The sequence below is a fragment of the Epinephelus lanceolatus genome, chromosome 12 (assembly GCF_041903045.1).
Source record: "Epinephelus lanceolatus isolate andai-2023 chromosome 12, ASM4190304v1, whole genome shotgun sequence".
In the NCBI taxonomy this organism is placed as follows: domain Eukaryota; kingdom Metazoa; phylum Chordata; class Actinopteri; order Perciformes; family Serranidae; genus Epinephelus; species Epinephelus lanceolatus.
In genome coordinates this window covers 9,339,871-9,366,634 of record NC_135745.1, presented here as the reverse complement: position 1 = coordinate 9,366,634, position 26,764 = coordinate 9,339,871, and the positions used below count along the sequence as shown (strand labels likewise).

The 26,764-nt window shown below is 41.2% G+C and overlaps 1 protein-coding gene across 2 annotated transcripts in view; it reads right to left on the bottom strand.

Moving 5' to 3' along the window:
• xrn1 (5'-3' exoribonuclease 1) overlaps positions 1–25,725 on the bottom strand; it is a 30,869-nt gene extending 5,144 nt beyond the window's left edge. The window contains exons 1-38 of one of the 2 annotated variants that reach the window (XM_033650826.2): positions 25,504–25,725; positions 24,115–24,347; positions 23,293–23,390; positions 22,804–22,913; positions 22,558–22,668; positions 22,383–22,468; positions 22,183–22,270; positions 21,166–21,334; positions 19,245–19,312; positions 18,718–18,855; positions 18,420–18,568; positions 18,143–18,232; positions 17,314–17,470; positions 17,027–17,146; positions 16,749–16,918; positions 14,973–15,090; positions 14,669–14,764; positions 12,554–12,657; positions 12,013–12,147; positions 11,075–11,237; positions 10,060–10,173; positions 9,253–9,351; positions 9,032–9,147; positions 8,524–8,670; positions 7,662–7,751; positions 6,960–7,095; positions 6,764–6,820; positions 6,351–6,483; positions 6,120–6,189; positions 5,721–5,916; positions 5,479–5,568; positions 5,296–5,367; positions 4,636–4,680; positions 4,316–4,396; positions 3,942–4,091; positions 2,094–2,220; positions 1,793–1,965; positions 1,522–1,632 (exon numbers count right to left, since the gene is read on the bottom strand). In XM_033650826.2, the coding sequence (XP_033506717.1) occupies positions 1,522–1,632; positions 1,793–1,965; positions 2,094–2,220; positions 3,942–4,091; positions 4,316–4,396; positions 4,636–4,680; positions 5,296–5,367; positions 5,479–5,568; positions 5,721–5,916; positions 6,120–6,189; positions 6,351–6,483; positions 6,764–6,820; positions 6,960–7,095; positions 7,662–7,751; positions 8,524–8,670; positions 9,032–9,147; positions 9,253–9,351; positions 10,060–10,173; positions 11,075–11,237; positions 12,013–12,147; positions 12,554–12,657; positions 14,669–14,764; positions 14,973–15,090; positions 16,749–16,918; positions 17,027–17,146; positions 17,314–17,470; positions 18,143–18,232; positions 18,420–18,568; positions 18,718–18,855; positions 19,245–19,312; positions 21,166–21,334; positions 22,183–22,270; positions 22,383–22,468; positions 22,558–22,668; positions 22,804–22,913; positions 23,293–23,390; positions 24,115–24,347; positions 25,504–25,578 (4,485 nt within the window). In that variant the 5' untranslated portion in view covers positions 25,579–25,725. The remainder of the gene's footprint in view (positions 1–1,521; positions 1,633–1,792; positions 1,966–2,093; positions 2,221–3,941; positions 4,092–4,315; positions 4,397–4,635; positions 4,681–5,295; positions 5,368–5,478; positions 5,569–5,720; positions 5,917–6,119; positions 6,190–6,350; positions 6,484–6,763; positions 6,821–6,959; positions 7,096–7,661; positions 7,752–8,523; positions 8,671–9,031; positions 9,148–9,252; positions 9,352–10,059; positions 10,174–11,074; positions 11,238–12,012; positions 12,148–12,553; positions 12,658–14,668; positions 14,765–14,972; positions 15,091–16,748; positions 16,919–17,026; positions 17,147–17,313; positions 17,471–18,142; positions 18,233–18,419; positions 18,569–18,717; positions 18,856–19,244; positions 19,313–21,165; positions 21,335–22,182; positions 22,271–22,382; positions 22,469–22,557; positions 22,669–22,803; positions 22,914–23,292; positions 23,391–24,114; positions 24,348–25,503) is intronic. The other variant, XM_078172929.1, reaches the window with a different exon arrangement.
• Between the last annotated feature and the right edge of the window lie 1,039 nt (positions 25,726–26,764).

The window sequence follows — 26,764 nt, the reverse complement described above, 5'->3', positions numbered from 1 at the left end:
ATATCATGTTCACGAGAATGAGATGGATGCAAGGCCACAGTGACCTTTGACTATCAATATCTGAAAAAAGTTCATTGTTGAGTCCAAGTGGATGTTTGTGCAAAACTGGGAAAAAAAAATCCTTCGAGGTGTTCTTAAGATATCATGTTTACAAGAAAGAGACAGACGAGGTCACAGTGACCTTGACCTTTGACCACCAAAAACAAATCTGTAAATCATTAAAGGATAACTTTGGTATTTTTCAACCTGGGCTCTATTTCCCCATGTGTATGTGTGCGTATGATTCATGGGTACAACTTGTTTTAAAATTGTTTCAGTATTGAGGGAGGCAGATGCAGCCGGGAGCCGCGAAATGAGCTAAAATGGTAACGGGGGCAAATGCGTCCCGTATAAGTTTGCGCATTAAAAGTGCTTTTTTTCGCCACTGACCGGTTCAGATCGCCAGTGTTATCTCTGTAAATAGCATACTAAGCGTTTCCCTTACCCTTCACTTGCTCTGGGCTGTGACGTCATCTCGCGAGAGCTTTGTTTGTTGCCGGAAGAAAACAGAGGAGCCATGCAGAGCGCCGCTCAGAGTGGCGCTGGTTGTCCCGGAGTACAGTTAAGAGTTTTACTGCATCGATTGAAAACAATTGTTTGTGTTTGTGCTTATCCGAATTGCAAGAACAGGATGTCGCGCAACACCCCGTACAGCTTTCACAGGCTGCCTTTGTCGGACGGCGAGATGCTGAAGTTGTGGCTAGTTGTGCTACAAATGGATGCCAACACTCCTGTCCAGACACTGTGCCTTGCAGACCATCGGGTCTGCAGTGCTCACTTCTCCCAAGATGACTACTGCCAGCCGAAGAAGAGAAGACATCCAACGCATTTGCCCCCGTTACCATTTTAGCTCGTTTCACGGCTCAATACTGAACCAATTTTAGAACGAATTGTACCCATGAATCATACGCACACATACACATGGGGAAATAGGGCCCAGGTTGAAAAATACCGAAGTTATCCTTTAAGTCCACATGGACATTGGTGCCAAATGTGACGAAATTGGGGTGTCGGTGGCTTAGTGCATAGAGAAGGCCCCCATGTACAAGGCTGTTGCCGCAGCAGCCTGGGTTCAACTCCAGCGTGTGGCCCTTTGCTGCATGTCATTACCCCTCTCTCTCTCCTCCTTCATGCTTAACTGTCCTATCTATAAAGGCAAAAAATGCCCAAAAAAATCTTTAAAAAAAAATAAAAATTTTGAAGAAATTCCCTCAAGGTGTTCTTAACATATCGCATTTACAAGAACAGAACTATCAGACAATATAGGATATAATTCCTCCGGCTACGACTAATGTAAGCGCAGATGCATAAACACACTGGGTGACCCGGCAAAATAGTTGAACCTCGCTAATATTTTAAAACTAGAACAAAAAAAAAGGAACAAATAGTGCAACTATTGCATTGCAAGCAAACATTCTCACACTCTCTTATACACAGAAACAGTAATGTTTGTGTGTGTGTGTGTGTGTGTGTGTGTTGTACCAGTCTTTGGAGGGCAAAGAAGGCAGCTTTCTCCTTGGCATCATTTTGTGATTGGCACTGGGGACCGTGAACCATCAACCCATTGGACAGCTTCACCTGACACACTACTGTCTGTGGAGACAGAGGATGTTAGAGCAACCACACACAGACAAAGACACACTTATTGGCTGAGGTTTCTTGCATATATCTACAGCGTGCAGGTAAATAAAGCACTAAAACAGAACTAAATTCTATGTTGCTAAAAAGACAAACATGCACTGCACTGTGTTACCTGTCTGTTGCCTATGAAGCTGAAATCAGGAGGTGCCATTCCCAACCCCGCACAGACACATGCCAGCTCTGACACCTTGCTGGTCAGCACAGCGTTGGAGAGGTTGGGAGATCCCCCCAGAGTGGGAGAAGCTATCACAGCTACATCACCGTGGGGGGTGTTCATATTTGCTGCTGGAAAATGGGATGAGAGGGAGAAATAAAAACATGGCTGACACTGTATACAGACAGAAACTCCACTTTCTGGGTTTGTAAAGCTGGTCGCAGTACATTTGCCTGTGGTGTAGTAATTTTATACATACCTAGTTTCTTGGATGATCTTCTCCTGCTCTGCTGCTGACTAACTGTGTTAGCTGCCTCCTGGGAAGAGGGACTTCCTGTTCCAGCGCCGTCAATCTTTAGCATCTCCTTCAGCATCAAAGTTCCCTTCTAGAAAAACGAACAACACACAAACAGTTCAATTATCCTCACCTGTCCTAGTAATAATAATAATGACAATAATAATAGCTAGTTTTTTAGTGCCTTTTAAGGGACCCGAGGACACTCTACAACAAAACAACAAATAAAACAAAAGACTGCACAGAAACACACATACATGTTCTTAAGGATTTCAAGGAACTAAAATGAGTCAGGTTCAGTTTTTGTGGACACTGATGATGATCAGAAAGAATTCAAGTAAATCATTAAGCGGCAAAGCGATGGAACTGATTTCCCGATGGTGTTAGGGAAATTCAAGTTTTCAAAATCTTGACAGAGAACCTTATTGTTCTCAAGCTCTTTAAACTGAAGGTTTTTACAACCTAAGGCCTCATTATAATTGTATTATCATAATATACATATATATATCATAATAAATCTTTTTATTCATTTATGTTCTCTTTCATACTTTTATCTTTTTATTTTATTGTTTTTAATTGTATTGTTGTAACGCTGACTTGTTGTTTTTACTTTGAACTTAACTGTTCTTTTGTATTGTGTTATTTTCAGTGTTGGGCAGTAGCATCACTACAAGTAGCAACCTAATTAATTTAACTACATTTCTCAGTAGCATGGTGGTAACCTCATTACTTTCTGAGTCAAATAGCTTTTCAGTAGCAAAGTTGATCAATTGACCAAGTCCTGTGGCAATGTCCACAAAAAATACAAGCTATTTTTCCCAGGAAAACCTGTGAAGTGCAGCTTTGTTTCAGCAGAGGTCTGGATAAAAGTAAGGGTATTAAACCTGGAGATAAGTAATGTGACTGACTCCAGCACAACACCAAGGCATGTAGACGTGGGAAGCACTTCCACATGACATCACATACTAATCCTTCAGTTTACTCTGCTTGCTGCTTCGCTATTGGCTTTTCTTGGCAAGACCCGTCCCACTCTGCCTCTGATTGGCTACACTGCACTTCTTGATGCGTCTCTCACATGTTTTGCCCATAAACTGGATACATTTTGTAGACTTGCAGTGGACACTGGAGAAATAGACACAACAAGGGCCAGGAAAAGAGCTGAGAGACAGAGAACAGTATTAAGAAGGAAGAGAGGAGACAGAGAGGGTGACATGTTCATGTTTATGTTCTTGCCTAAAAGGCTTAAAAACTATAAAGGCCAAACTGTTTTAAAATCATGATGGAGCAGGAAGAGAACACGTGGCCATGTACATTGTTAAAGAGGCTTGAACAAAGTCATTTCAGCCTGTTATGATCACACACACTAGCCTGCTGCTGGTTGAAAAAACTGTGCATAACAAAAACATGATGCAGTGCTCTGCGAGGTAAAATTACGGCTTTGAGGAGAGAAAAATATAGTGGCTTCAGTTCCCTGTTGGAAAGGGCTGTGTGACAGCAAGGTGACGTGGTGAAAATATTACACTATGGATAAGTACCTCATACAACCACACTTCCAAAAATCTTTTTAGTTATTATTTACTGCTCTTACCTACATCACTGCTTTTTGCAGTGATGTAGGTGAACAAGTTGTGATTGTAGTTGTGGTTCTTCTGCAGAATCGAAATTTTTCCTCAAATTGTTCAGCTCCAGTTTTTCTATGACAGGCAGTTGTGTTACAACTTTTTAGCGGTTTTAACATCTCCCAAATATCTACCCTACTCATGCATTACAAGACCACTGTCATCTTGAGCAAACTCTGTCTGAGCTACTCACCATGGCGAAGGACTGCGGAGACAATGGGCCATCTGACTGGCCATCTGATTGGCTGGTGGGTGCTTGAGCAAGAGCAGGAGGGGGTGGGGTCTGTTGGCTGCCTTTGGAGATCTTGAGACTGGCTATCAGTTCCTCAAATTCAGTCGTAGCCTAGGTGAGAGAAACGGGAAGAGATGGAAAAACAGGTAGTGGGCAGACATTAGTTTACCTATTGTGGACAAATTTAAAAATGTCTAAACAATATTCTGACTACTGTGGTTGAAAGCAAGCCACTGGGTGACACTGCAAAACTGAGAGCTTTGCACTGTCCCTTACAGTTCAAAAGAACCAGGCTGGGGAGAGGAGATTAAAAGTGTGTCTGTTTGTGTGTGTACCTTATTGGCTGTGTTCTGTTGGGGGAAAATGGAGTTGGCGTCTTCATTTTTCTTCAACAGTCTGATGCCACCAGCTGGGGCCTGCAAATAACACAGACATTATTCCCTCCACACATTCACGCTTTTCTATAAATATAACAAGCCCACACGTTAAACACATTAAAGCAAAGATCTGCATCCAGCATCATACCAACAAAATTCACTATATACACATGCACAAATATACATAAATCATCTATAGATCTCTCTCTAGTGCACCAGCTTCTGCTTGTGTGTGTGTGTGTGTGTGTGTGTGTGTGTGTGTGTGTGTGTGTACTTACAGCTTTGTTCGAGTGCTGGTTCTTTGCCTGTTGGGAAAGTCCTTCCTAGAGTTGGAAACACACAAGATTGTTTTGTTAATTTTTGCTCTAACACCCAGTGACATCTTCATGAGTGTGTTTCAAAAACAAGTGTAGGATCTTCCACACTCCACCAACACATTACCTTGAACTGCTAACTTTGAACTGCTTCATGTCAAAGTTACCGGCTATTTTCTCTTACTAAAGTCTTCTATAGTCCCCAACACAAAGCTGGGTTGCCATGAACATACAGAGGCTCCATACATTCAAAATCCCACAGAAACATTTTAAAATCATACCAAAAAAGTACTTTGTGATTAGTATTTCCATTTGTCAACACAAGTGTACTTGGACGTATGCAGCCGCCACACAAGAAACATTCTTGGGTTTTAAACATACAGAACACCAATTATACCTCAGTCCCCAGCAAAAGGACTTTGTCTGTCTGACACTTTCAAGACTAAATGCATTTGTTTTTTTTCTGTTGTACCAAACTGTGAGTCCTTGACCATGGTAGTTGCACATTTGGTGAAACATGTATAACAAGTGACACAGAGGGTCAGCACTATGCTAGTGAATCAATCTTTTCTTATATAATATTCAAAAAATCCCTCAAACACACACTCTCACATACAGACGTACATTTTGCCAGTGAGCAGGAGGTTTGAGAGGAGGCCCAGAGTTCTGCAGAGACTGCCACACATTACTGTACTCCTGAAGATACAGAGACAGACACAGGATTAGAAAATGCATGTGTGTAAGGTCACATGGTTACAGGGCCAACAGAAGTGAGAGGAGTTTACATAGAGATGACCCTGAGGTTACCTTGTCCTGTTGTTTCTGGATGGGACCCTTAGAGGGAGAGTTCCTGTTGCCCTGCGAGGCTGCCTTCACCACACCCTGTTTGTTGTTATGCTACAAGAGTGGAGAGGTGAAAAGACGAAAAGAGTTTGTGTGAAAGGGAGGTAAAAACAGCTTGGTGAGCCTCCTGAGAGGCAACGTTTCTAATTGTTTTATTAATTACAATCAGGAATATAAAACAGTTTTTCATTGCGTGGGGTTATAACCTGTGTGGGTATAAAGGGTGAACGTGGAGAGTGGTTCAGCCCGGACAGCTGGCGTTGAGAGTTGAAGTTTGCAGCTGCGGCCGGCTGAGGTTTGACGATGGCGGTGAGTTTGTGAGAGGAGTGATCCACTCTGGCTCCATGGGAAAGGTTGATGAGAGCGAAGGGAGGGAGGCGGTAACAACGAGGGGACGTACACCTGAGGACAAATGAGTCATGTCGGGTCAGAAATCATTCTGGTGTGGAGTGAAAGGCATTTACTTATACCTTTATTGGACACCACAGTTTGGTTTCCCACATTATTCACTATTCTGTCAGAAATTTACTTGGGAAAAAAAAGACTCAACAAAAGAGTTAATGCAGCAGCAATAATCAAACTGCGGCTTCACTTCATTCAATTACCTGATGGTGAGACCTCCGGCAAATTCTTCATCAAAAAGCACTTCATAGAGAACCTCTGCTTCTCGCTCCGCTGAAGACACAAACACATACACAATATAAACTGTGAGAATTATGTTATTACTTAAACATATTATTACTTTTTTGTCATAGTAACTTTAAAAAGTGCTGAGACTTTGGTAGAATTCATAACCGTATGTAGAAATATGATGAAAGAGACAAAAGTGTCCTCACCTCCTTTGATACCGATGATGGTTCCTCTGAGTCCCAGTGGGACGGTGAAGCTCTCCCTGATGTTGATCACTCTGTCAAACAGGCGATACTCTGAATCCGGGTCTGGAACCACGCCCTGCTGCTGCTCCAAGGGCTACACACACACAAGTTGACATCACGAGGGTGGTAAAAAAAAAACTCTCTATTGTACAGTCCTAAGCTAGCCTTTCCATTACAATGAATTTTTGAACCGTGATGGAAATATTGAAATATTCTTTATCACTTTATTTGTTCACATTAGTTGAGTGTGTCCACACTGTATCAACATGCAAAACTGATCTAATCTAATTTCCATCGTTCTTATGCCCACCAGGAAATGTAATATACACATATGCTTTTTAAAGTAATAACAAATACATGCAAAATGTACTCACCCTAAAGAGGAGATGGGGCTTGACTGTCACACGGACTTTCTTGGTGCTCTTTTTCACCTAAAAGAAGGACGGTGAGAGTGTGTGATGGAGTTGTGTGGATTGGCGGACAGTGTGTTCACACAGAGGGAACTACTGATAGTGGTAACTGGAAGAAGTATGCTGTAGTTTGAGCCTGAATTAAGTGTGTCGGAGTCACCTTGGTTTTCTCCACTGCGTCCTCAATCCTCTCCACAATAGCAGAGTCCAGCACCTGCAGGTCACATGACGTCCTGCCGATGGAGCTTACTGGGTGACTTTTCAACCACGAAGTGATTTCAGCAACCTTCTCCGCCCTGTGGGGTGACCATCAGTATCAGGGCTCATCAGCAAATACAACACTGTTTCAGTTCATTCAGAACTTAGAATTTGTTCAAACTGTGTGTGCTGAAAATATTAAATAATATTTACAAGATATAATATATTATAATATATTTAATAATATAATATTGGAGCAAGAGGAAATCCCCCTGAGCTTATTTAGGCTGTGATTCCTTCATTTTTCATCTGACATGGCTGGCAAATATTAAGGATTTTTTTTTTTTTTCAATTATTTTTTGGGCTTTCTGCCTTTAATCGACAGGACAGTGTGGAATGGGGAGAGAGGGAGAATGGGGAGATGACATGCAGCAAAGGGTTGCAAGCTGGAATCGAACCTGCTGCCGCTGCAGTGAGGCATCGCCTCTGTACATGGGGCACCGGCACTATCCACTATGCTACCGACGCCCCGAAAATATTAAGGATTTTATCATATATTCATCAACTATATTGTGACTGAATCATGTGCCCAAAATCAAGACATTAAATACTATGTGTGTGTGTGTGTGTGTGTGTGTGTGTGTGTGTGTGTGTGTGCATTTACCCATTCTGGTCCACATCAGGCCAGATGTCATCTTCATAGAAAACATCATCGTGACTGTTTCTGGACACTGTGTTGAATACCTCAGAGAATCTAGACAAGAATTAAAAAAAATCATCATATTAAAATGTTGAACTAGTGCCTCTTTTCACAGTATAAGTGACTAAGCTTTTTCACACATTATTTTTGACTGTACAAAGTTATCATCAGTCATCAGATTTCAGTGCAAACAGACTTTCATGCCTTATTTCCACTGCGTGAGTCAACACTTTTGGTATAAGGTCCCTTTCTCTGTTTAATTATCCACTGCAAATAGTATACCCTCAGCGTAGGCAGGATTCTCAGCTGATCACCATAGCGACGTTGCGTGAAACTGCCATGACATCATCTTAAATGCGACACTCACTGAATTCCTTTATCAGCAACCAGAGGAACATTTGCACTTTGTCAGTTGTACAGTGTAGATCTGCAGGCTGCCATTTTTTTGAAAAATTGAGTCAAGTGAATAAAAAATTGTGGACACTATTGACGGTAGCTTGGTTATTTAAAAATGGCTGGTTTGTGCCAAATGTCCCACGCAAATGACTATTCTCTCTGACTTATCAGTGGTCTGCAGTGTTTTAACTCCACCTCCTAGTATCAAATCAGCTTGCTTGGAACCTCGACCAAAATAGTACCAAAAAAAGTACCATGTACTTTTCTAATGGAAAACCAACAAAGTCCGGTTTAGTAGAGCCATGATACAGCATGCAGCGTTAATGTGGCATCAGTGCTGCTACTAAACTAAAACAACTAAAGAATGATGAACTTTCTTAACGGCAGCATTAAGTGATCTCACACTCGTTTTCTTTTCTTTTTCTTTTACCTGTCCAGGTATTCGGCCAGCAGTTCCTCCACAGCAGCAGAGTAGAGCCACTCCTTCTCAGTTCTCTTGGTGTATCCAGGAACCTCCTCATTTTTCTTGTTGAACTTCAAGTTCAGGCCCACGTTAGCCTTTTGCTCCCCACAGGGACTGCGAACAGTGAAGAAGAAAATATTGGTGCAGAGAAAGAGACAGCTGGAAAAACTGAGTTCTGACCGGTGGAGCAAACAAAACCTTAACACACTGCAAAATGCAGAATAGTCATTACAAAAATAGGCAGATTAACTAATAGGTTTTTAAAAATGCAGCTCTTAAACATACAAGGTTTCTATCTGGGGGAGTGAAGGTAGCCATCTCAATGTGTCAGGTTTAATTCACAGCAGATTTACACAGGCAAATTCTTAACAATTTACATAGTTTAAAAAACAAGCTGTAAATGTCAGAATAGTAAGTGAATAAACTCTGTCCATCTTAGCTTTAACCAGTGTCTGAAAGGTGACTGAACACTTACTTCTTCTTAGAGCCTCTGCCAATGAAGATGCTTCCTGAGAAGCGGGAGACGAGGTAGCTGGTGATGCCCAGACGGGATGCCAGGACGTATCCAGGACAGTACTTCACGCAGTACTTCTACAATACACACACATCCAGGCATACAGGGCAGGCACAAACAGGTGAGCATGGGACTTTTTCCCAGAAACAACAAGTGTGTGTGTGTGTGTGTGTGTTTCTTACATGCTGATTCTGGATTAAGGGCTCCAGCTGTGGTTCGTGCGGTACGTTGAAGACCACTCGCACCCGGCCTTCTTTAATGACATCACTGGAGTCTTGCACCTGTTAATTAAGTAATAAAATAGATGGTGATTAACTGGGAGACATTTCAATGAGCCAACAAGCCGGCGTGTTGCTCTTCACAAATGATACACAATAACCAAAAGAACACTTGTGAAATCTTGGTAGATTAAAAGCATTATTATTGGAGGAGCTTTAAAAACATCATGTTGCCATCATGTCATTACAGGAGAGAGTACCTCCAAGCTCCTTGTTTATTGATGCTTCTTACTTAAGCTTTCAGATGTAAAACAACAGGGAATTTTGTTGATAATTCTGTTTGATTTTTGTTTGTATTTCGAATTTTGGTTATATTCATGTTTGTTTATATTTATATTTTAGTAATTATTCAGTACTATTAATTAAAGTTCATTTTACTATTACTCTATTTCAGGATGAGTTTGAAAAAGGACCCAAACTTCTCTCACTCCTGATGTCCAACCAGAATTGTGAAAGAGGAGAGTGGTTCATTTATTAAGTAGCAAGAAGACAAACCAACAACTGATTTTCATCAAAATGTCTGTTTACAGCCCAATACTGTGCATACAACATCATTATTTTATATTCAAATCCAGCTTTATTTGCCCTTTAGAAAGTTTAAAAAAAAGAAGAAAAAAAAAAGCTTGAAGGTTCCTGTGTTTGAACGTCCATTATTATTATCATTATTACAGTGATGCTTCTTCTGACTGAAGCAGAAAAGTGATAACGTACCTCGCCCATGGCTCCATAGTAAGGGTTCCCCACCATGAAGACAGTGGTTGCTGGAGGAAAGAGCTCGTCTAAGCTCTTGAAGCAGTTCAGAGACGAGTAGAAGGCCTTGATGTCCTGAGAGGATGAAGGATAACAGTCTTCAGAATCATCATTTAACAAGATGTTCATGTTATGAATGTGCATCTGTATCAGTGATGTTACAGTTCTTTTTCTGACCAATATTAAAGGAGGTCTGTACAATATTTAGAGCATATCTATGATTCACAGGTCGTCTGTACATGGCTCTCAACATGGAGGTGCCTGAGCTGGCGGCTAGAAGCTAACCATGTTGACAGAACTCCAAAGGTCAACCCTGTCCCGACTTCAGTGGTAACCACCTATGAGGGCTGGGGCTGTGCCAGATAAGTCAACTAGAGGATTAAATGTTGCTACCCTCGCTAGTTGGTACCAGAATTACGAGTCAGTCATTTTAAACTTATCATAAAGATAACCAGAGGAAAACGGAAGGAGTTTGGATCAGCATGCGACACTAACCAGCAGCTCTCCCTCTCTTTACACACACAAAAGCACACAAACACACTGCACTCTCACTACATGGAGCCGCGTTCATGCAACCAGTACAAGTCTGCAGCTGTCCACGGACATTCAAGCAGTAAATATGTCCAAGCCTCACACATACTCATGCTGGCTGGATGTCTTCTGGCTAGGCTCGAGAGTTACTGTGAGTGTGTATGTTTTTTTGAATGGAGATGAGTTGGGTCGTTAAATACTCAGTAAAAAAAATGTTTTTTGTTAACTTTATGTTAGTGAATTATATACGCCTACAAGCACTCTAGTCTGCTGTTAAGGAAAGGAAGAAGAGGAACTGCATGGAATAACAACAACAACAATACATGGATGGTGGCAATTGGTGTAGCTGCAGCGTTAGCCCCGCCTAGCCTTGTTGAAAAAAAGTGAATTTTGTTTCAATGACTTTTATCTGTGTACTTCCCTTCTTGTATGTGTGTGCATGTACCTTAACCACCGTCTGGTAGGCGAAAGGGAGGACCTGCTTGGCCCACTGTTTCTCAAGTTCCACCACTCCATTGGCTTTGGGAACGTATTTCCTTCCAGTCAGCAGCTGGCCGTACAAAACCACTGATGTCTCGTTCACCATGATGCCTTTCCTCTTCAAGAAACTGCAAGAAAGAAAAATCACTTTAAAAAAAGGAGTCATAAACACAGGCAGAACGACAGGAGAGGTCACGCTTTATCAGAATCTCAGGAAAATTTTGAACACAACCTACCAATTATGTTGTTGTTGGGTTTAATGCCAAGGAACTTAAAACCTTCTAGTGAGCAGTTTTACAACAGCTGTGTTTCCATTCAATTGTAAAACGAATTTTAAGCAAATTTTATAAATGTCACAAAAATAAAAAGGTAATTAGGCATTTAAATTGAATGGCTTGGAGCAGATAAACTAGGCTCAACAAAGCATTTCTGTCAGACTACTTTACACATGGCTGTAACCTGCCAGTATTCAGAGTAGAAGAACTAGAGGCTGCAAGCCACAAAATAAAGAGGTTACATCGACCATTCATGTTAGGTAGTATTGGCCATGTTTCACGTTGTCTGGAGACTAAGGCAAATTAGGAATATGTGGGAAGACCCTGACAGTGGAAACAAGTGCTCAGTCACCAGAGCTAACTTTGCTACAGCACAACTTATTTGGCAAAGGTGTTTTCATATCCCATTTTGCACATCAACTAGTTTTCGACACAGGCAAAAACCACCTCAACCTAGCATTAAAACTTTTTTGTGCAACTGAGGTAGTTTTATCAAATTTTGCACTTTCGGCGCAGCTTTTCTAATGTGACACTTTAAAATGTCAATAAAAAATACTTTATGGAAACACAGCTGTATTAAGGGTCTCTTAATAATATTGCTGTGAAAATGTTTCAAACTGTGCCATACTGTTCTGTGAGTCCTTGGACATCCTTCACCCAGTCCTTCTGCTCCTTGTCAGATAGGCAGGTGACTTTAGTGGGAGGAGGAGTGGAGGGCCGGTCATACACTCTCTGGACACCGGGTGGTTCATCTAAAGAAAACCTGAAAAACAGCAGGAAAGATTTTTCTTGTCATAGCTGACTCAATGATACAAAGACAAACTCTGTGGCAAAAAGACATGCATGCTACATTTGGTGACTGCAGGCGAAGTTTCAGCAGCTCATATTTTAAAGCCACTTTGTGTAGAATTTGGCGCCCCCCAGTGGTGGTGTTGAAAAGGATCACTATTTCAGTATCCACTGTTATCATGTGGGTGTATCTAATCCTTCCATGCAAGTTATTGACTGATGAAATGCTTTCTATAATATTAACAAGATTCTTATGAAAGATGGGGTAATAAGTTCGTACACTGATAAACAATACATGGATAGAACTGATCCAGATTGAGAAAATTGTTAAAATCAAAAACAAGACACGTTCAGCAAACTGGCCTGGTACGAATTCCTACCTTACGTCTCCATCTGACACAGCGATGATGCGAGCTTCCTCTAGATGTGGCCAGTTGACGAACACTGATTTCCCCAGTACTTTAGCAGCAGCATCATCACATATCTTAAGAAGCACAGGGAAAAAAACGAGAGGGAGACAATAAATTGGATATACATGGTGTGGAACAGAAATTGAAAAATTCAAAGCAGTTGTAAAATTCTGCAGAAGTTTCCTCAGATTCAAATTTCAACAACTAGTGAAAAGTACTTCACATTATTTACAGGTGTTTAAATAACTTCTCAGAATCTAAATTGTGTTGCTGAGGAGCCCAAGTCCTGTCCATGTGTTTATCTTTTATTTAATTTCAATGTTTTTCTGTATAGGGTGAAAGTGCGTAGCATAAACCAGTGCCACACACCACAGCATTTATAGCCTAAGCTACTTTGTAATGCCTGCCTCTAGATGGACCTTTAAAATACATAAAACTCAACAACAAATACACAATAGACAAAACACAAGCTGAACAATACATACATACATGAAGAAGAAAACCTCATGACTCAACAAGAAAATACAGACACACACTGAGGCACCATGAAATGAGAAGCACCAGATTATTCATGACTACATGACTGATCTCTCTTCTAACCCTGTTCCTGTTTGAGTTTAAAACAATATCAGTCAGGATCCAGTTTAAGTTCTGCAGGTAAAGAATTCCACATGTTCCTCCTCCCAACAGAAAAAGCAGTTTGTCCAAATGAAGATTTACGTAAGGGCACCATCCGGTTCCTGAGCCTGCAACTCTGAGTGGAACCACAAGGTCCCTGTGTGCCTGATTATATTAGAGGCATTTATAGATGAGTTTGAGATTAATAAATTGATGAAATACTCAAAATGTATCATATTTATCTTCTTAAAGGGTAACTTTAGTATTTTTGAACCTGGACCAATTTTCCAGTGTTTTGTGTCTTTTATGAACAGATACAACAATTTTAGAAACTGGTCCAGTATTTAGTGTGAGTGCTGCAGCTCACAGTGGCTAAACAGTTTGCAATGTAACACTGTAATCTTTTGTCCACTTAAAGTGCTTGTTTTGCCAACGACAAGCTCACATTATTTTTATTATAGGTGTCTGACAACATTAATGAAATGATTCCTACAGAGATAGACCTTTTTATTAAAGAGCAAGATCCTTTTTGTTTAACCAGAAACAGTCTGGAAGTTGCTTATCGCCAAACCCACCAGACTCAATTTAAATAAACATTTTATCACCTTAAAACACACTTCAATCAAATTCGACTTGTGTCTCCACTGTTCCAACAATCGCCATCTCTGTATTGGTTGAAATAAACCCTTAACTCACCGAGTTGGATGTGAAAATATGCTGGCTCTATGCACACTAAAATTACTGTTTATTTAAATGGAGTCTGGTTGGTTTGGCGATAGCAATTTCGCGGTGGTTTCTGGATGAATAAAAAGGATTTTACTCTTAAACAGACAGACTTATCTCTGTCGGGATAGGATAATGCTGGTGGAGCCTGTCAGTGGCAAAAATAAGCGCTTTTGTGGATTTACATTGACAGTGCTCAATTGTCTGCAGGGATTACATTGCAGCCTATTTTGTCTTGCTCAATACTGGACCAATTTCAAAAATAGTTGTTCCAATTAGTCACTTGAAACATGGAAAAAGGGCAACAGGTTGAAAAACACAAAATTTTCCCTTAAAATAAAGGCTAAAACTTTAATTTGTCGATTGTATATCATAATAAGAGGCTTGGTTTTTGTAGATGTTGCTTATGACCAAGACAATACACAATAACCTAAATGTGAGTAGGTCGATATAAGAACTAGTAAAAGTAATCTTTTATAGGGATCCTGTGACTTTTCAAGAGCCCCATCTAGCCTTGCATTACTGCAGTGTCAGATGGAGACGCTGAGTAAGAATTAGCACTGCAGCAATAATGATGTAACAACTTCATGCCATTATTAATCACTAAACAAAAAGCCTTTTATTCTGTTAATTTGACATTTTTAGACATCTCATTTAGAAAAAGTAGAAACTCTTTCATCAAGTCTGCTTTTTGGCATTTTTTTCTTTTAAAGTAAGATCAGTGAAAATCACACGAAAGCTCACCGCTTCTCCGTCTGGGCTGGGGAGGATCTCCAGCATCATGTTCTCCCCTCTGCTGCTCTGCTGGAACACGACCACCCCACTCTTCTTCTTGAAGAACTAAAAAATGAGTGAGCCCATAAACAGGAGAGAGAAGCAGAAAAGACAGAGGGGTGAAAGAGACAAAGAAAAAGTTTTTAAGTATTCTACCAGCAAGAAGTCCACATGATAAATAAACATGAGCTATTACTAATGAACTTCATCAGACCCTGTGCTGTGGTTTAGAGTTTTTAACATCAACATCATGTCTGTATGTGAAAGCACAAACCTTGTGTTTGATGTGTTGCAGTGTGGGAAAGCCACAGAAGTACAGAGCTGAGCGGTCGACGCGCCTGCTGACGTGGTCCAGTGGTACATGCCAGGCATCCATAGGGATGTCTGCTTTCCTGAAACAAACAAACAAACAAACAAACACAATACAGCAAACTTATAGCGAACATGTGCAGTGAAATCAACATGACAACAGCCAACATCTGCAATTTTACTTTGGCTTTAGAGCAGAAGAAACTCTGCTTTGTAATCCTCTACTTGCCAAATATTAGGCTTAAACAAATGTTATTGAGTTTATTTTTTTTCATGCAAGGAAGTAAGCATCTACTTTCCCAATATGTGAATAGTTTATCCAAAAAACACCTATTTGAAAATTTGGGTTGATGTTTTTGGTGCTGTGAGGAGCTGCTCTGTAAGCACTGTGGCCTGCAGTGACAACTATTAAGAAATTGCATCTCTGTGGTGCTGACCTTTGTCTACCCTCTCTGGCTGTGAGAGTGCAGTATGAAAATACTGTCGACACGTGCTTTTGTATGTCAACTCGCTGGCACACAGCCAGCAGCTCCTCACAGCAGGACTGTGCATGTAACAGTGCAGTACAACAAGAAGGTGCAAAATCATGGTTTAAAACAAAAGTGGGGGACAATTAAAATAGTTTACAAACCCTCAGGACTAGACATTTGGACCAACATATTGGCGACTGGCTAAGTACATCTCTGTTTTGCTGTTGTTGGTTCCTTTTTGGGGGGAATGTTTGCCATCTTATTTTTGACTGAACTGAAAGGTCCAGTGTGTAGGATTTAGTGGCATCTAGCAGTGAGGTTGCAGATTGCATGCATGAATGGCACAAATGGCCTTATCTAGAGCCAGTGTTTGATTTGTCCATTCAAGGCTACTGTAGAAACAACAAGGCAAGTAATTATACAATAATAAAAACATAAGATTATATACCATTTCTGCAAATAGATGCACCTAAATCTTATACACTGGACCTTTAATAAGCTGCCACCAAAGAATGAGTGAGAGCCACTGCTCAGTGAGCAGCTGAGAGGCACAGGGAGAGAGCAGGGGAAAACGTCTTGTACAGTTAGCATATTTTCACGTCTAACTTGTTAGATTCAGGATTTATTTCCAAAACTAGAGTTGGTGACTGTTGGAACAGTAGAAAGACTGAGACCATTATGGTGAGCTTGTTTCTGTTGAGTTTGAATGTTTTTACTATGAATTAAAGCAATTAAGCTAGTCTTACTTTGTTCAAAGAGAGACTTGAATTCAGAAGGTGTACAGTTGTTTATTTGGTGTTCAGTGAGGAAAACAGGTGTACAGTATTTCCTTTCTTGACATTTTGTGAGTTTATTTTGTGTATCTATTAGACTAAAAGCTAGGAGAGCTTGCAGAATGTAGTGAACTTGCTGCTCGAGCACATTTCTCAGCTGAAGCAAGAGACGCTATAAAGTCATTAAAAATGGCCTCATATGATTTTAGGCCATTTTCTTTTGTTGTCCTCCCGGTCACTCATGGATGTGGTACTGTGAAACCGTCCGATCACAGCAGTATAACCTCGAATGTTTGTACCGAATTTTATTTATTGTTTACAATGCCAAGAAGCAGCGGACCTCACAAGCAAAAATGGATGGTCAATATATAAAATATTACTTTCTCCTCGTGATCTTGTGTATCCTACTGGGTGGGTATATTAAAGATCATTTGACAAAGACTATTTAAGTTCATGTTAAATCAGTGTCAGGGCTGGTGGGGATGTGTGTGTACCTACCTGACATGGCAGTGGATGATGTCGGGGAACAGCTGAGGCAGGGTGGAGCTGTATGTAAAGTCTGCTTCAGGGTCATATGCATAGACTGCACACTCTGTGTGACGATTCCTGGCCTTCTCTTCTTTAGTCAGCTTCTGATTGCAGGGCTCCATAGCTGCTAGTAAGCACCTCTGTTGCATAAACACACAACACACACACACACATATAGTTAAACTGTCAATGAGACTGCCTTTTTTAACCTAACTGTGGCATGATTTTTCTTGTGTGCGTGTATATACCTCATCTATGAAGGGAATGAGAACCACAGCCTCCCATTCCTGCTGCTTGCCATTGAGGTCTGTTTTAAAGTCGACAGGGTAGTATGTGATGATGGGCGAGCTTTCACTGGTCATCAGGTGCTGAAATGTCAAAAAATATATATTATCATTTTCATGTTTGGATCTTGCATACCCCCTAAAATTTGCTGCTTTTAAAATAAATATGTTCCACATGAAGACTTATCTGTGATAACTGGACCTAGTAAGTGCATATACTGTACATATGTGTGTGTGTGGGAGTGCGTTACCCTGTAACTCTGAGGCAGCAGCTCCATGCTGGCAGCAGGCAGGACTGCCAACAGCTGCTGGAAGGGCATGAAGGGTTTCCCAAGGTCAAAGGTCAACTTTAACCCTGCTATGTTCTTGATGTCAGACAGGAAGGGGGCGTAGTGGTAGGGGTAGTACCTAGAGTGACATACACACATTATTTAAAGGCTGATCTAAGAAAAGAACAAACTCAAGATAGCAGATACTGGGAAGGCAATAAAGGGGGAAAATGCTCATATTAATGTCCTCAACTTAAAATGAATGTTTTTTTAATTATTTCACTATATGCTTCAATGACTGTTTCGGGCTCAAAGGCACAGTTCTAGGGATGGTCTACGGTGGTTCTACTCTCCGGGCTTCCATAATCAGTGGTGTGTGTTCATTTATGAAGATTATGTTACTAAACAAAACATGAGCAGATTTTGAGCTTATTTTGTGCAGTAATCCAAAATCTAATAGAAAAATCCCATACGCTGAGGAGGGAGCCAGTGCAATGCTAACTTCTGCTTCAGCCTGCAGGAAAACATCATCCCTGGGCCACTCTATGGCTGATGTCAGACAACACGCCGAATAATGACCAATACCACTGTCTGGCCGATAAATTGCTGCAGCCTTACATGGTTGTTCTGAAAGACTGTAACTTTCACTAAAGCTGGGCTTGCTGTGCAGAAATATATGAAAGTATAACTATTATCTGATACTCCCTCACTTTACAAGAGGATTTAATAAATCATCTGACTGCCTGAGACTGCTGGAACGAGAGGAAAGGAAGAGCAGAGGATAAGTGACATATGAAGAAGTTGTTCTCACCAGCTCCAGGACTGAACCCCGTGGTAATAGTAGTGGAGAATCCACTGGATACCTTCCACGTAACACTTGGCCTGCTTGGCTAGAAAGTCACTGCAAATGAGAATAAAAACATATTTTAGGGTCATCTGACTTTAAAGTGGTACATAATGCTTACAGACACATTTCCATAATCTGTGAGCCCTAAATAGAATGTTTTCATATGGGGGAGCTTTGCCTCCTGTTGTAAGTGTTTTTATTTCTTCGCAATGTATGTGTGTGTGTGTGTGTGTACACTCACTCAGACACCACATCCACGCCCATCTTGGTCATATAGTAGGTGCGCTTGTACTGTCTGAACTCAGTTTCAAACATATCGTCGTCCTCTTCCTCATCGTCTCCTACTGCTCCTTTTCCTTCTCCAATCACTCTTTCTGAGAGGGTAGAATCCTACACACACACCCATATAACAAAATTACAGAAGTTATTATTTACAGGGATACATGACTGAAACTGTAAATAAAATTGAATGAATATTGGGCTTAATTTCTGTCACTGCATCCCTGGGTGTGTATAAATATTCTGACAGAAGAACAGACCTCATTCTCGTTGGTGTCTTTGCTGGCGGCTTCCTTTTCTGCTGCCAATCCCGCCGCCTCGTTCAGATACTTGTTACCAACTTTACTCTCAAACCACTTCAAGTCCACAAACACCTCGCTGAAATGTTCCCGGTCAAACTGGAGGAATGTCGGAAAGGAAGGAACAGTGTCACATATTTTAACCATTATTTATGGCGCATGACATAAATAAGCATGACACTGAGTATATTAAATTGTGTGGACCTTGAACTAATAACTAAGGAGAGATGTGGGCCATGTGGATGGACCTGTTGGGAACCACTGCTCTCAGATATATACAGCAGAATCATAGAAATAGAATGAGATTCTATTCCAATGAGTAGAACACAGTAAGCAGTGCAGGTAAGAATAAAAAGTAGTGCAGAAAGTCTGAATACAAGCTGTGCTAATAGTACACATTATATACAGAATAGGGGTATGATATGAATAAGTGTAAACTGTATTGATCTTGTATGTATCATATAGACAGTGGTGTGATATTGTCTCACCTCAGCAAGCTTCTCCAAGTATTTCTCAAAGTTTCTGAGGTTTAGATGGCCGTTCTCATTCAGATAACCTGAGTCAGGAAACAGGATTCAGTTTGTTGTTTTTATGTGTGTGATATACAGTACAGGCCAAAAGTTTGGACACACCTTCTCATTCAATGCGTTTTCTTTATTTTCATGACTATTTACATTGTAGATTCTCACTGAAGGCATCAAAACTATGAATGAACACATGTGGAGTTATGTACTTAACAAAAAAAGGTGAAATAACTGAAAACATGTTTTATATTCTAGTTTCTTCAAAATAGCCACCCTTTGCTCTGATTACTGCTTTGCACACTCTTGGCATTCTCTCCATGAGCTTCAAGAGGTAGTCACCTGAAATGGTTTCCACTTCACAGGTGTGCCTTATCAGGGTTAATTAGTGGAATTTCTTGCTTTATCAGTGGGGTTGGGACCATCAGTTGTGTTGTGCAGAAGTCAGGTTAATACACAGCCGACAGCCCTATTGGACAACTGTTAAAATTCATATTATGGCAAGAACCAATCAGCTAACTAAAGAAAACGAGTGGCCATCATTACTTTAAGAAATGAAGGTCAGTCAGTCCGGAAAATTGCAAAAACTTTAAATGTGTCCCCAAGTGGAGTCGCAAAAACCATCAAGCGCTACAACGAAACTGGCACACATGAGGACCGACCCAGGAAAGGACCAAGAGTCACCTCTGCTTCTGAGGATAAGTTCATCCGAGTCACCAGCCTCAGAAATGGCAAGTTAACAGCAGCTCAGATCAGAGACCAGATGAATGCCACACAGAGTTCTAGCAGCAGACCCATCTCTAGAACAACTGTTAAGAGGAGACTGCGCGAATCAGGCCTTCATGGTCAAATAGCTGCTAGGAAACCACTGCTAAGGAGAGGCAACAAGCAGAAGAGATTTGTTTGGGCCAAGAAACACAAGGAATGGACATTAGACCGGTGGAAATCTGTGCTTTGGTCTGATGAGTCCAAATTTGAGATCTTTGGTTCCAACCGCCGTGTCTTTGTGAGACGCAGAAAAGGTGAACGGATGGATTCCACATGCCTGGTTCCCACTGTGAAGCATGGAGGAGGAGGTGTGATGGTGTGGGGGTGTTTTGCTGGTGACACTGTTGGGGATTTATTCAAAATTGAAGGCACACTGAACCAGCATGGCTACCACAGCATCCTGCAGCGACATGCCATCCCATCCGGTTTGCATTTAGTTGTACGATCATTTATTTTTCAACAGGACAATGACCCCAAACACACCTCCAGGCTGTGTAAGGGCTATTTGACCAAGAAGGAGAGTGATGGAGTGCTGTGGCAGATGACCTGGCCTTCACAGTCACCGGACCTGAACCCAATCGAGATGGTTTGGGGTGAGCTGGACCGCAGAGTGAAGGCAAAGGGGCCAACAAGTGCTAAAGACCTCTGGGAACTCCTTCAAGACTGTTGGAAAACCATTTCAGGTGACTACCTCTTGAAGCTCATGGAGAGAATGCCAAGAGTGTGCAAAGCAGTAATCAGAGCAAAGGGTGGCTATTTTGAAGAAACTAGAATATAAAACATGTTTTCAGTTATTTCACCTTTTTTTTGTTAAGTACATAACTCCACATGTGTTCATTCATAGTTTTGATGCCTTCAGTGAGAATCTACAATGTAAATAGTCATGAAAATAAAGAAAACGCATTGAATGAGAAGGTGTGTCCAAACTTTTGGCCTGTACTGTACATCATAGAGGCAGGACACACAGCTGACATGTACAAACTATCTGACCGGCACAAACAATACCTTAAACAGACTAATCACTCTTGCTTGGTATTTGCACGCAACATTTGAAATCTCATTTAAAGTGAGTGTGATGGTACAATATTTATTTGTGCATGTGTGCGTGTGTGTCTCTCACCCCCCATGCTGGGCAGAGCACTGATGTAGGTCTTGTACAGCAGCGGCAGAGCATCATGACTGATGTGAAGATGAGGGAGGTGAGGGATGAAATCGTTTCCCACTAGAAACCCCATTAGAATCCAGTCGTCTATTATTCGCTCCAAGTCATAAGCAGAACCGAGATGACTCTGTAAAAAAACCCACAGACATATTCAGAATACAGAGCAAATGCCATACGGCAAAGTGGCATATATTAAGGGGACCCTTAACCCCAAAATCAAAAATAGATATTTTTCCTCTAACCTGCAGTGCTATTTATGAATCTAGATTGTTTTGGTGAGTTGCCGAGTGTTGGGGCTACTGTCTGTAGAGATGTCTGCCTTCTCTACTATATAATGGAACTAGATGGCACTCAGCTCGTGGTGCTCAAAAAGTCAAAAAAATACAGCAATGTCTCTTTCTAGAAATCATGTCAGAAACGACTTTCTTTCTACCGAACTACACCCACCAACTGGATCAAGAATGCGCAGAAGAATGCGTGCATCCACTGCTAGCTCACCTAGCACCACTGAGCTGGCTAACGTTACAGCTCAGCTGCAATTAGTGTTTATGAGCAGTCACGAGCAGGAGCCTCTTATCCGTGAATAGATGCACTAATCCTTCTGCACAGTCATTCAGCTGGTGGGTGTAGTTCATTAGAAAGAAAACATTTCCTACACGACACTGCTTATAACAAGGTCTGTGGATTATCTTGAGTAACTGGGTCATGATGTCTGGAAAGAGATATTGCTGTTGAGTTTTTTGAATGTATTTTTTTAGTGCTTCGAGCACCATAAGCTGAGTGCCATCTAGTTCTATAATACTGAAGAGAGGGCAGACGCCTCTTTGTTCACTTTGGGTGAACCGTCCCTTTAAAGACAAAAAATCTTCAAGTAAAACCTTCCGTGACATGAAAATCATGTATAGTTTTATAATTATACTAATAGTGTAAGTGTGTGTGTGTGTGTGTGTGTGTGTGTGTGAGACTCTCTCTCACCCTGAGCGCTGAGAACTCATAGTCTATGTACTCCCTCATCAGAGATAAGTGAAGCAAGTGAAAAGTTGTCTCCTCTGGAGCCGTTATCCTAGAAGATAAGATCACACTAGGTTTCAGAGAAAGAAATCAAACTGGTAGAACAAAAAATGACAGAAAAGATATGAAATAAAACTATACAAAAAAATGACAAGGAAAAGAACCTTTTCTGGTTTTTCTTTCCTCCAAAGCGGACCTCTTCTCTGAGCAGGGAGAAATTTGGCTCATGGCTGGTCAAACCCAACATGATCTACAACACAGAGAGCAAGACATGTGTGAGCATCCACAGAGGGTTTAATCAATAATGAACACCCTCATCTAAGTCCACACAAACCCTACCAAGTCAGCATCCAGGCCATATAGGCAGTGTCGAGTGTTGGGGTTGTGACCGGGCTTGGCGTTCTCAGAGCGAATGAACTCCATGATCTTATGTTCTCCCTCTCCTGGGGTCTGTAAAGAAGAGAAACACAGACTTGGTACAGGTGATACTGAAGCTGTAACAGAATCACAGTGACTAAACAGTAGCACAAACACTGGTGGCAAAATGCTGCTATTGAAACTGCAGTGGCCATTCTGTTAACACACCTCATGACCAGACAGGTAGACGTTGACATTCTGCCATAGCTTGTCAGTGGAGAGCTTGTTGTGGACAAAATACTTGAGCTGCTCCTGGAGTCTTGCCATGAAGTCAGTGCCTGGAAGAAGGATGTGTGATTAAAGGAGTTGCTACCAACTTTCTGAGAACAGGCACACTTACATCTAATATGTTAGGATTGTATAAAATATGTCCATGCTAAAAACAACATAATTTTACTGACAATAATACATTGCAATACAGGAGAAAAATGCAGTTGCCCCATAGTTCAACAGAATAAACTAAACCCACAATGCCTGAATTCCACTTCCCAAACACATTTTTGCTAAAAACCATACAAGAAAAAAGAAGAAAGTTAGAAAGAAATGATTTCCCTACCCCGACATGAACAGGTACCTTTATACCTGTCATGCTATAGCTGCTTCTCTAAATCCTAATGAGTGCTGTTCATTTTGTTTAGAGCTCACGAGCATTCCTACCAGGAGTGATACAGTTGGAGTCGAAACGAGCCTCTGTGGGAAGCACCTCTCCTTTATCCAGAGCTTTTTTTATCTTTTCCTCTGCTTCTTTGGCGGACCTAGACACATAGCCACCCACACACACAGACGCACATACACACACAGACGCGCATATATAAAAGAGAGCAGGTCAGACTCACAGCCTCAGGCTGTTATCTTGCCTGTTGTCTGGTTTCAGTTTTTACCAAAGCAAATGTTGCGTTTTAGTTCTAGTCTGAGGCTCATTCTGCCTTATAAGGCAGCACCACCACCATCACTGCTCAACCACAGAATTATACCAGACATTGTATAAATACATTTGCAAACAGAGTTGTCATCTTGATCAGATTACCAAAAGAGAATGTGCCATTATTTACACTTGTGATTTAAGGTCATGGTGCAGAAATCTTTATAAAATTCCATCTCTTTATTTGGTTACCTCAAGAAAAGCTCCTGCAACAACCTAAATTTAACAATCATGTTCAATTGTCTTTGACATTGAAATAGAGAAGTGTTAAGTGGTGACAGGGCGACAAGTTTATATATTTTACTATTGGGTAAAAATCATTCCATAATCATTTAATAATAACAATAACATTTTGGTAACCCTATGGTTATAACAGGAACTTGTGTTCACCCTTTCATAACAAAGCCAGACAGACATACCAACATTAAATTCAGGTCTGTAACAAGGTCATGGAGCAAGGTCAGATGACCCCAGTTGATCCATTCTGGGTGTCACCCTGTACACAAACAGTCAGAAAGAATTGCTTTGTGTTTCTTTAATGCTGTATCCATCTCTACCTGAATCTCCGTCCTCTCTGCTGGTTCATCTTTGCCCTCGGTGCCACGCCATCCACCGCCATGAAGAAGACCTTGCGTGGCTTGATGATCCTGAAGAGCACCTCCAGGTAATGGAAGATGTCAGCAAAAATCTTTTCCTCGGAAATGCGAAAGTGGACATCCTCGTCGTTCGGGTGGGAACACTGGTGGATAATCCCATTCATGTCCAGGTAGAGATTGTCAAATTCTGGAATCTGAAAAGAGAAAGAAACATAAAAAAAAATAAAATTGTTAAAGTGGATTCCTGTAAAGTGACAAATTTGTAAAATCGATTGATATTCCTTGACTGCGTGGAATACATCTCTCCTTGTTTTGTTTTGTCTTAACATATGCTGGTGTGTCCGCAAGGGGGTATCCTTCACATGACACATTTTGTAAGCCAAAAGTGAAAGGGCCAACTCATCTTTGGCAGTCACCAGAAGCATTTTAATGAGCTCCTTCAGCCTGACACAGACACCAAAATACTCTCTCCGGTGACACATCAAGGTGACATGTAGGTTTAATAACACAGGGGCAAAATGTCCTTTATGTTTTTAAAACTGGGCTGACCTATACTATAAGAACAGGGTATACAGCTTACTTTGCATATCCCCTGTCCTCCGATATAAAATGTCCTTATTATTGTCTTATCAAACTTATCAAAGCTGGCTTACGCAATGAGTGTGACACCGAGCAACGTCCAGCTGATGAAACTGCTGCTCAAGCAGTGAAACACTATCCGTCTTACTACACAGGGAACTAGGTCACTAAAGTCAATTCAGGCAGCCCAAATAACTGAGCTTAAATAACTAAGTCATGTAGGGTTAACTCACATTGTCCCCTGTTGTATCAACTACAGGCTGACCACATAATGAATGCATTTTCAACAACTTCACAAACATTGCAAAGCAGGGAGACTGTAAACTAGATGGCAACAGTAACTAGCGGCAGCTTCTTCTTAGTGTGAAGTTGAACAGCCAGATGACTGTGAGGGAATGCTAGCTGACTGTTGTGAGGAATGTTCTTGCCCAACAAAAACCTAAACTATCCGATGGTAACGCATTTACTAAGTTATATTCACGTTTACATTTAATGTGCACACGTAGAAGGTAGCAAAATAGCAAGCGAATTTGTGTTGGAATTTTATAAATAACGTTGCGTCTATGTTGACTTTAATTAAACGATGGAGTCAAAAGGGACTGACAAGAGATATGTCCTGTTACCGGGTGAAACATTGTGAAGCTACGGGGGATAAAAGTTCCAGGCCCGCTATACTTAGCTCGCTGATAGCCAACAGATAGCTAAGCTAACGCAGCGGCTATCAGTAACAGTGGCTTGAGAAGCTAACGATATTCATCAATGGTTTCCTACCTGATGTTCCTTGACAACTTCACTGAGACAAGGATAGCGCTCTGAAATCCATCGGTAAAACTTCGGTACTCCCATCTTCACCACGAAAGTTTCGACCTCTAGATGAAATCAGTAAACAGCCAAGTAACTAAATACGGCCAAGGTTTAACTGGGTAACATCAGAACTTCAGTAGAATCCGGTTTTGTTTCCAGCGGCCGCTAACTAGCTAGTTGTCCGTGGTCCGTCTGCCAAAACCTTCCGCCACTATTCTGAAAACAGTAGTTCCTTTTTTTTGTTTCCTATTGCTGGCCTCTTCATCTTCCTCGTCCCTAAAGAAAGCATATCCCGCCAAATAAATAAATAAACAAATAATGAAATATGAGAAAAACAAGTCAATAAAAAAACTTTTTACAGAAAACCAAACAATGGGCTACTTAGCCAAAAAAATATTTAAAAGTCCTTTTTTTTTACTTAACACATTTTCTTGAATAAACTTTTTAATATCACAATTTTAACCTGATAAATTCAAAATTACAATTAAATTATGAGATGCAGTCTTGGTCTCAGCTGGCATTCAAGAAGGGGGACAGAGAGGCTCAGGGGGTTCAGCATGAGCTGAAGGGGAAACTGAGACAGGCAAAGGTGGACTACAAAAGAAAGGCAGACAGTAAGCTGCAGTGGAATAACATCAGAGAGGTGTGGAAGGGAATAAGGAACATAAAGGGCTATTCAAAGAAGAACAGCCAGGTTATGGATGGTGATGTGGACAAAGCCAACAACTTCAACCTGTTCTATAACAGGTTTGATGGAGGAGGCAGTGTTCACCCAACCACTGCATCCATCTCCCCTTCCACAGTGTCACCTGTTGCTGCTGCTGCTCCTGCTCCACTGTCACCTGGAAGTAGCCCCTCCCCCACTACTAGGCTACAGATACAGCTACCACCCATGGCCAACTACCACTGTCCTTTACAGCAGGTGAGTCCAAGGCTCCTGAAAGACTGTGCAGCCCAGCAAGCAGAGCCCCTTCAGTGGCTCTAACAGGAGGCTTCGAACAGGCAAAGTCCCGGTGCAGTGGAAAACATCTTGTCTCGTACCGGTGCCCAAAATCGGGCGCCCGGTCAAGTTAAATAATTATCAATTGGTGGCCTTAACATGATACATTATGAAGACCCTGGAGCACATGGTCCTCCGTTTCCTGAGGTCAGAGATCACTGATGCAGTAGAACCCCTCCAGTTTGCCTATCAGGAGCACATGGGAAGATGCGGTTTTTTACGTGCTGC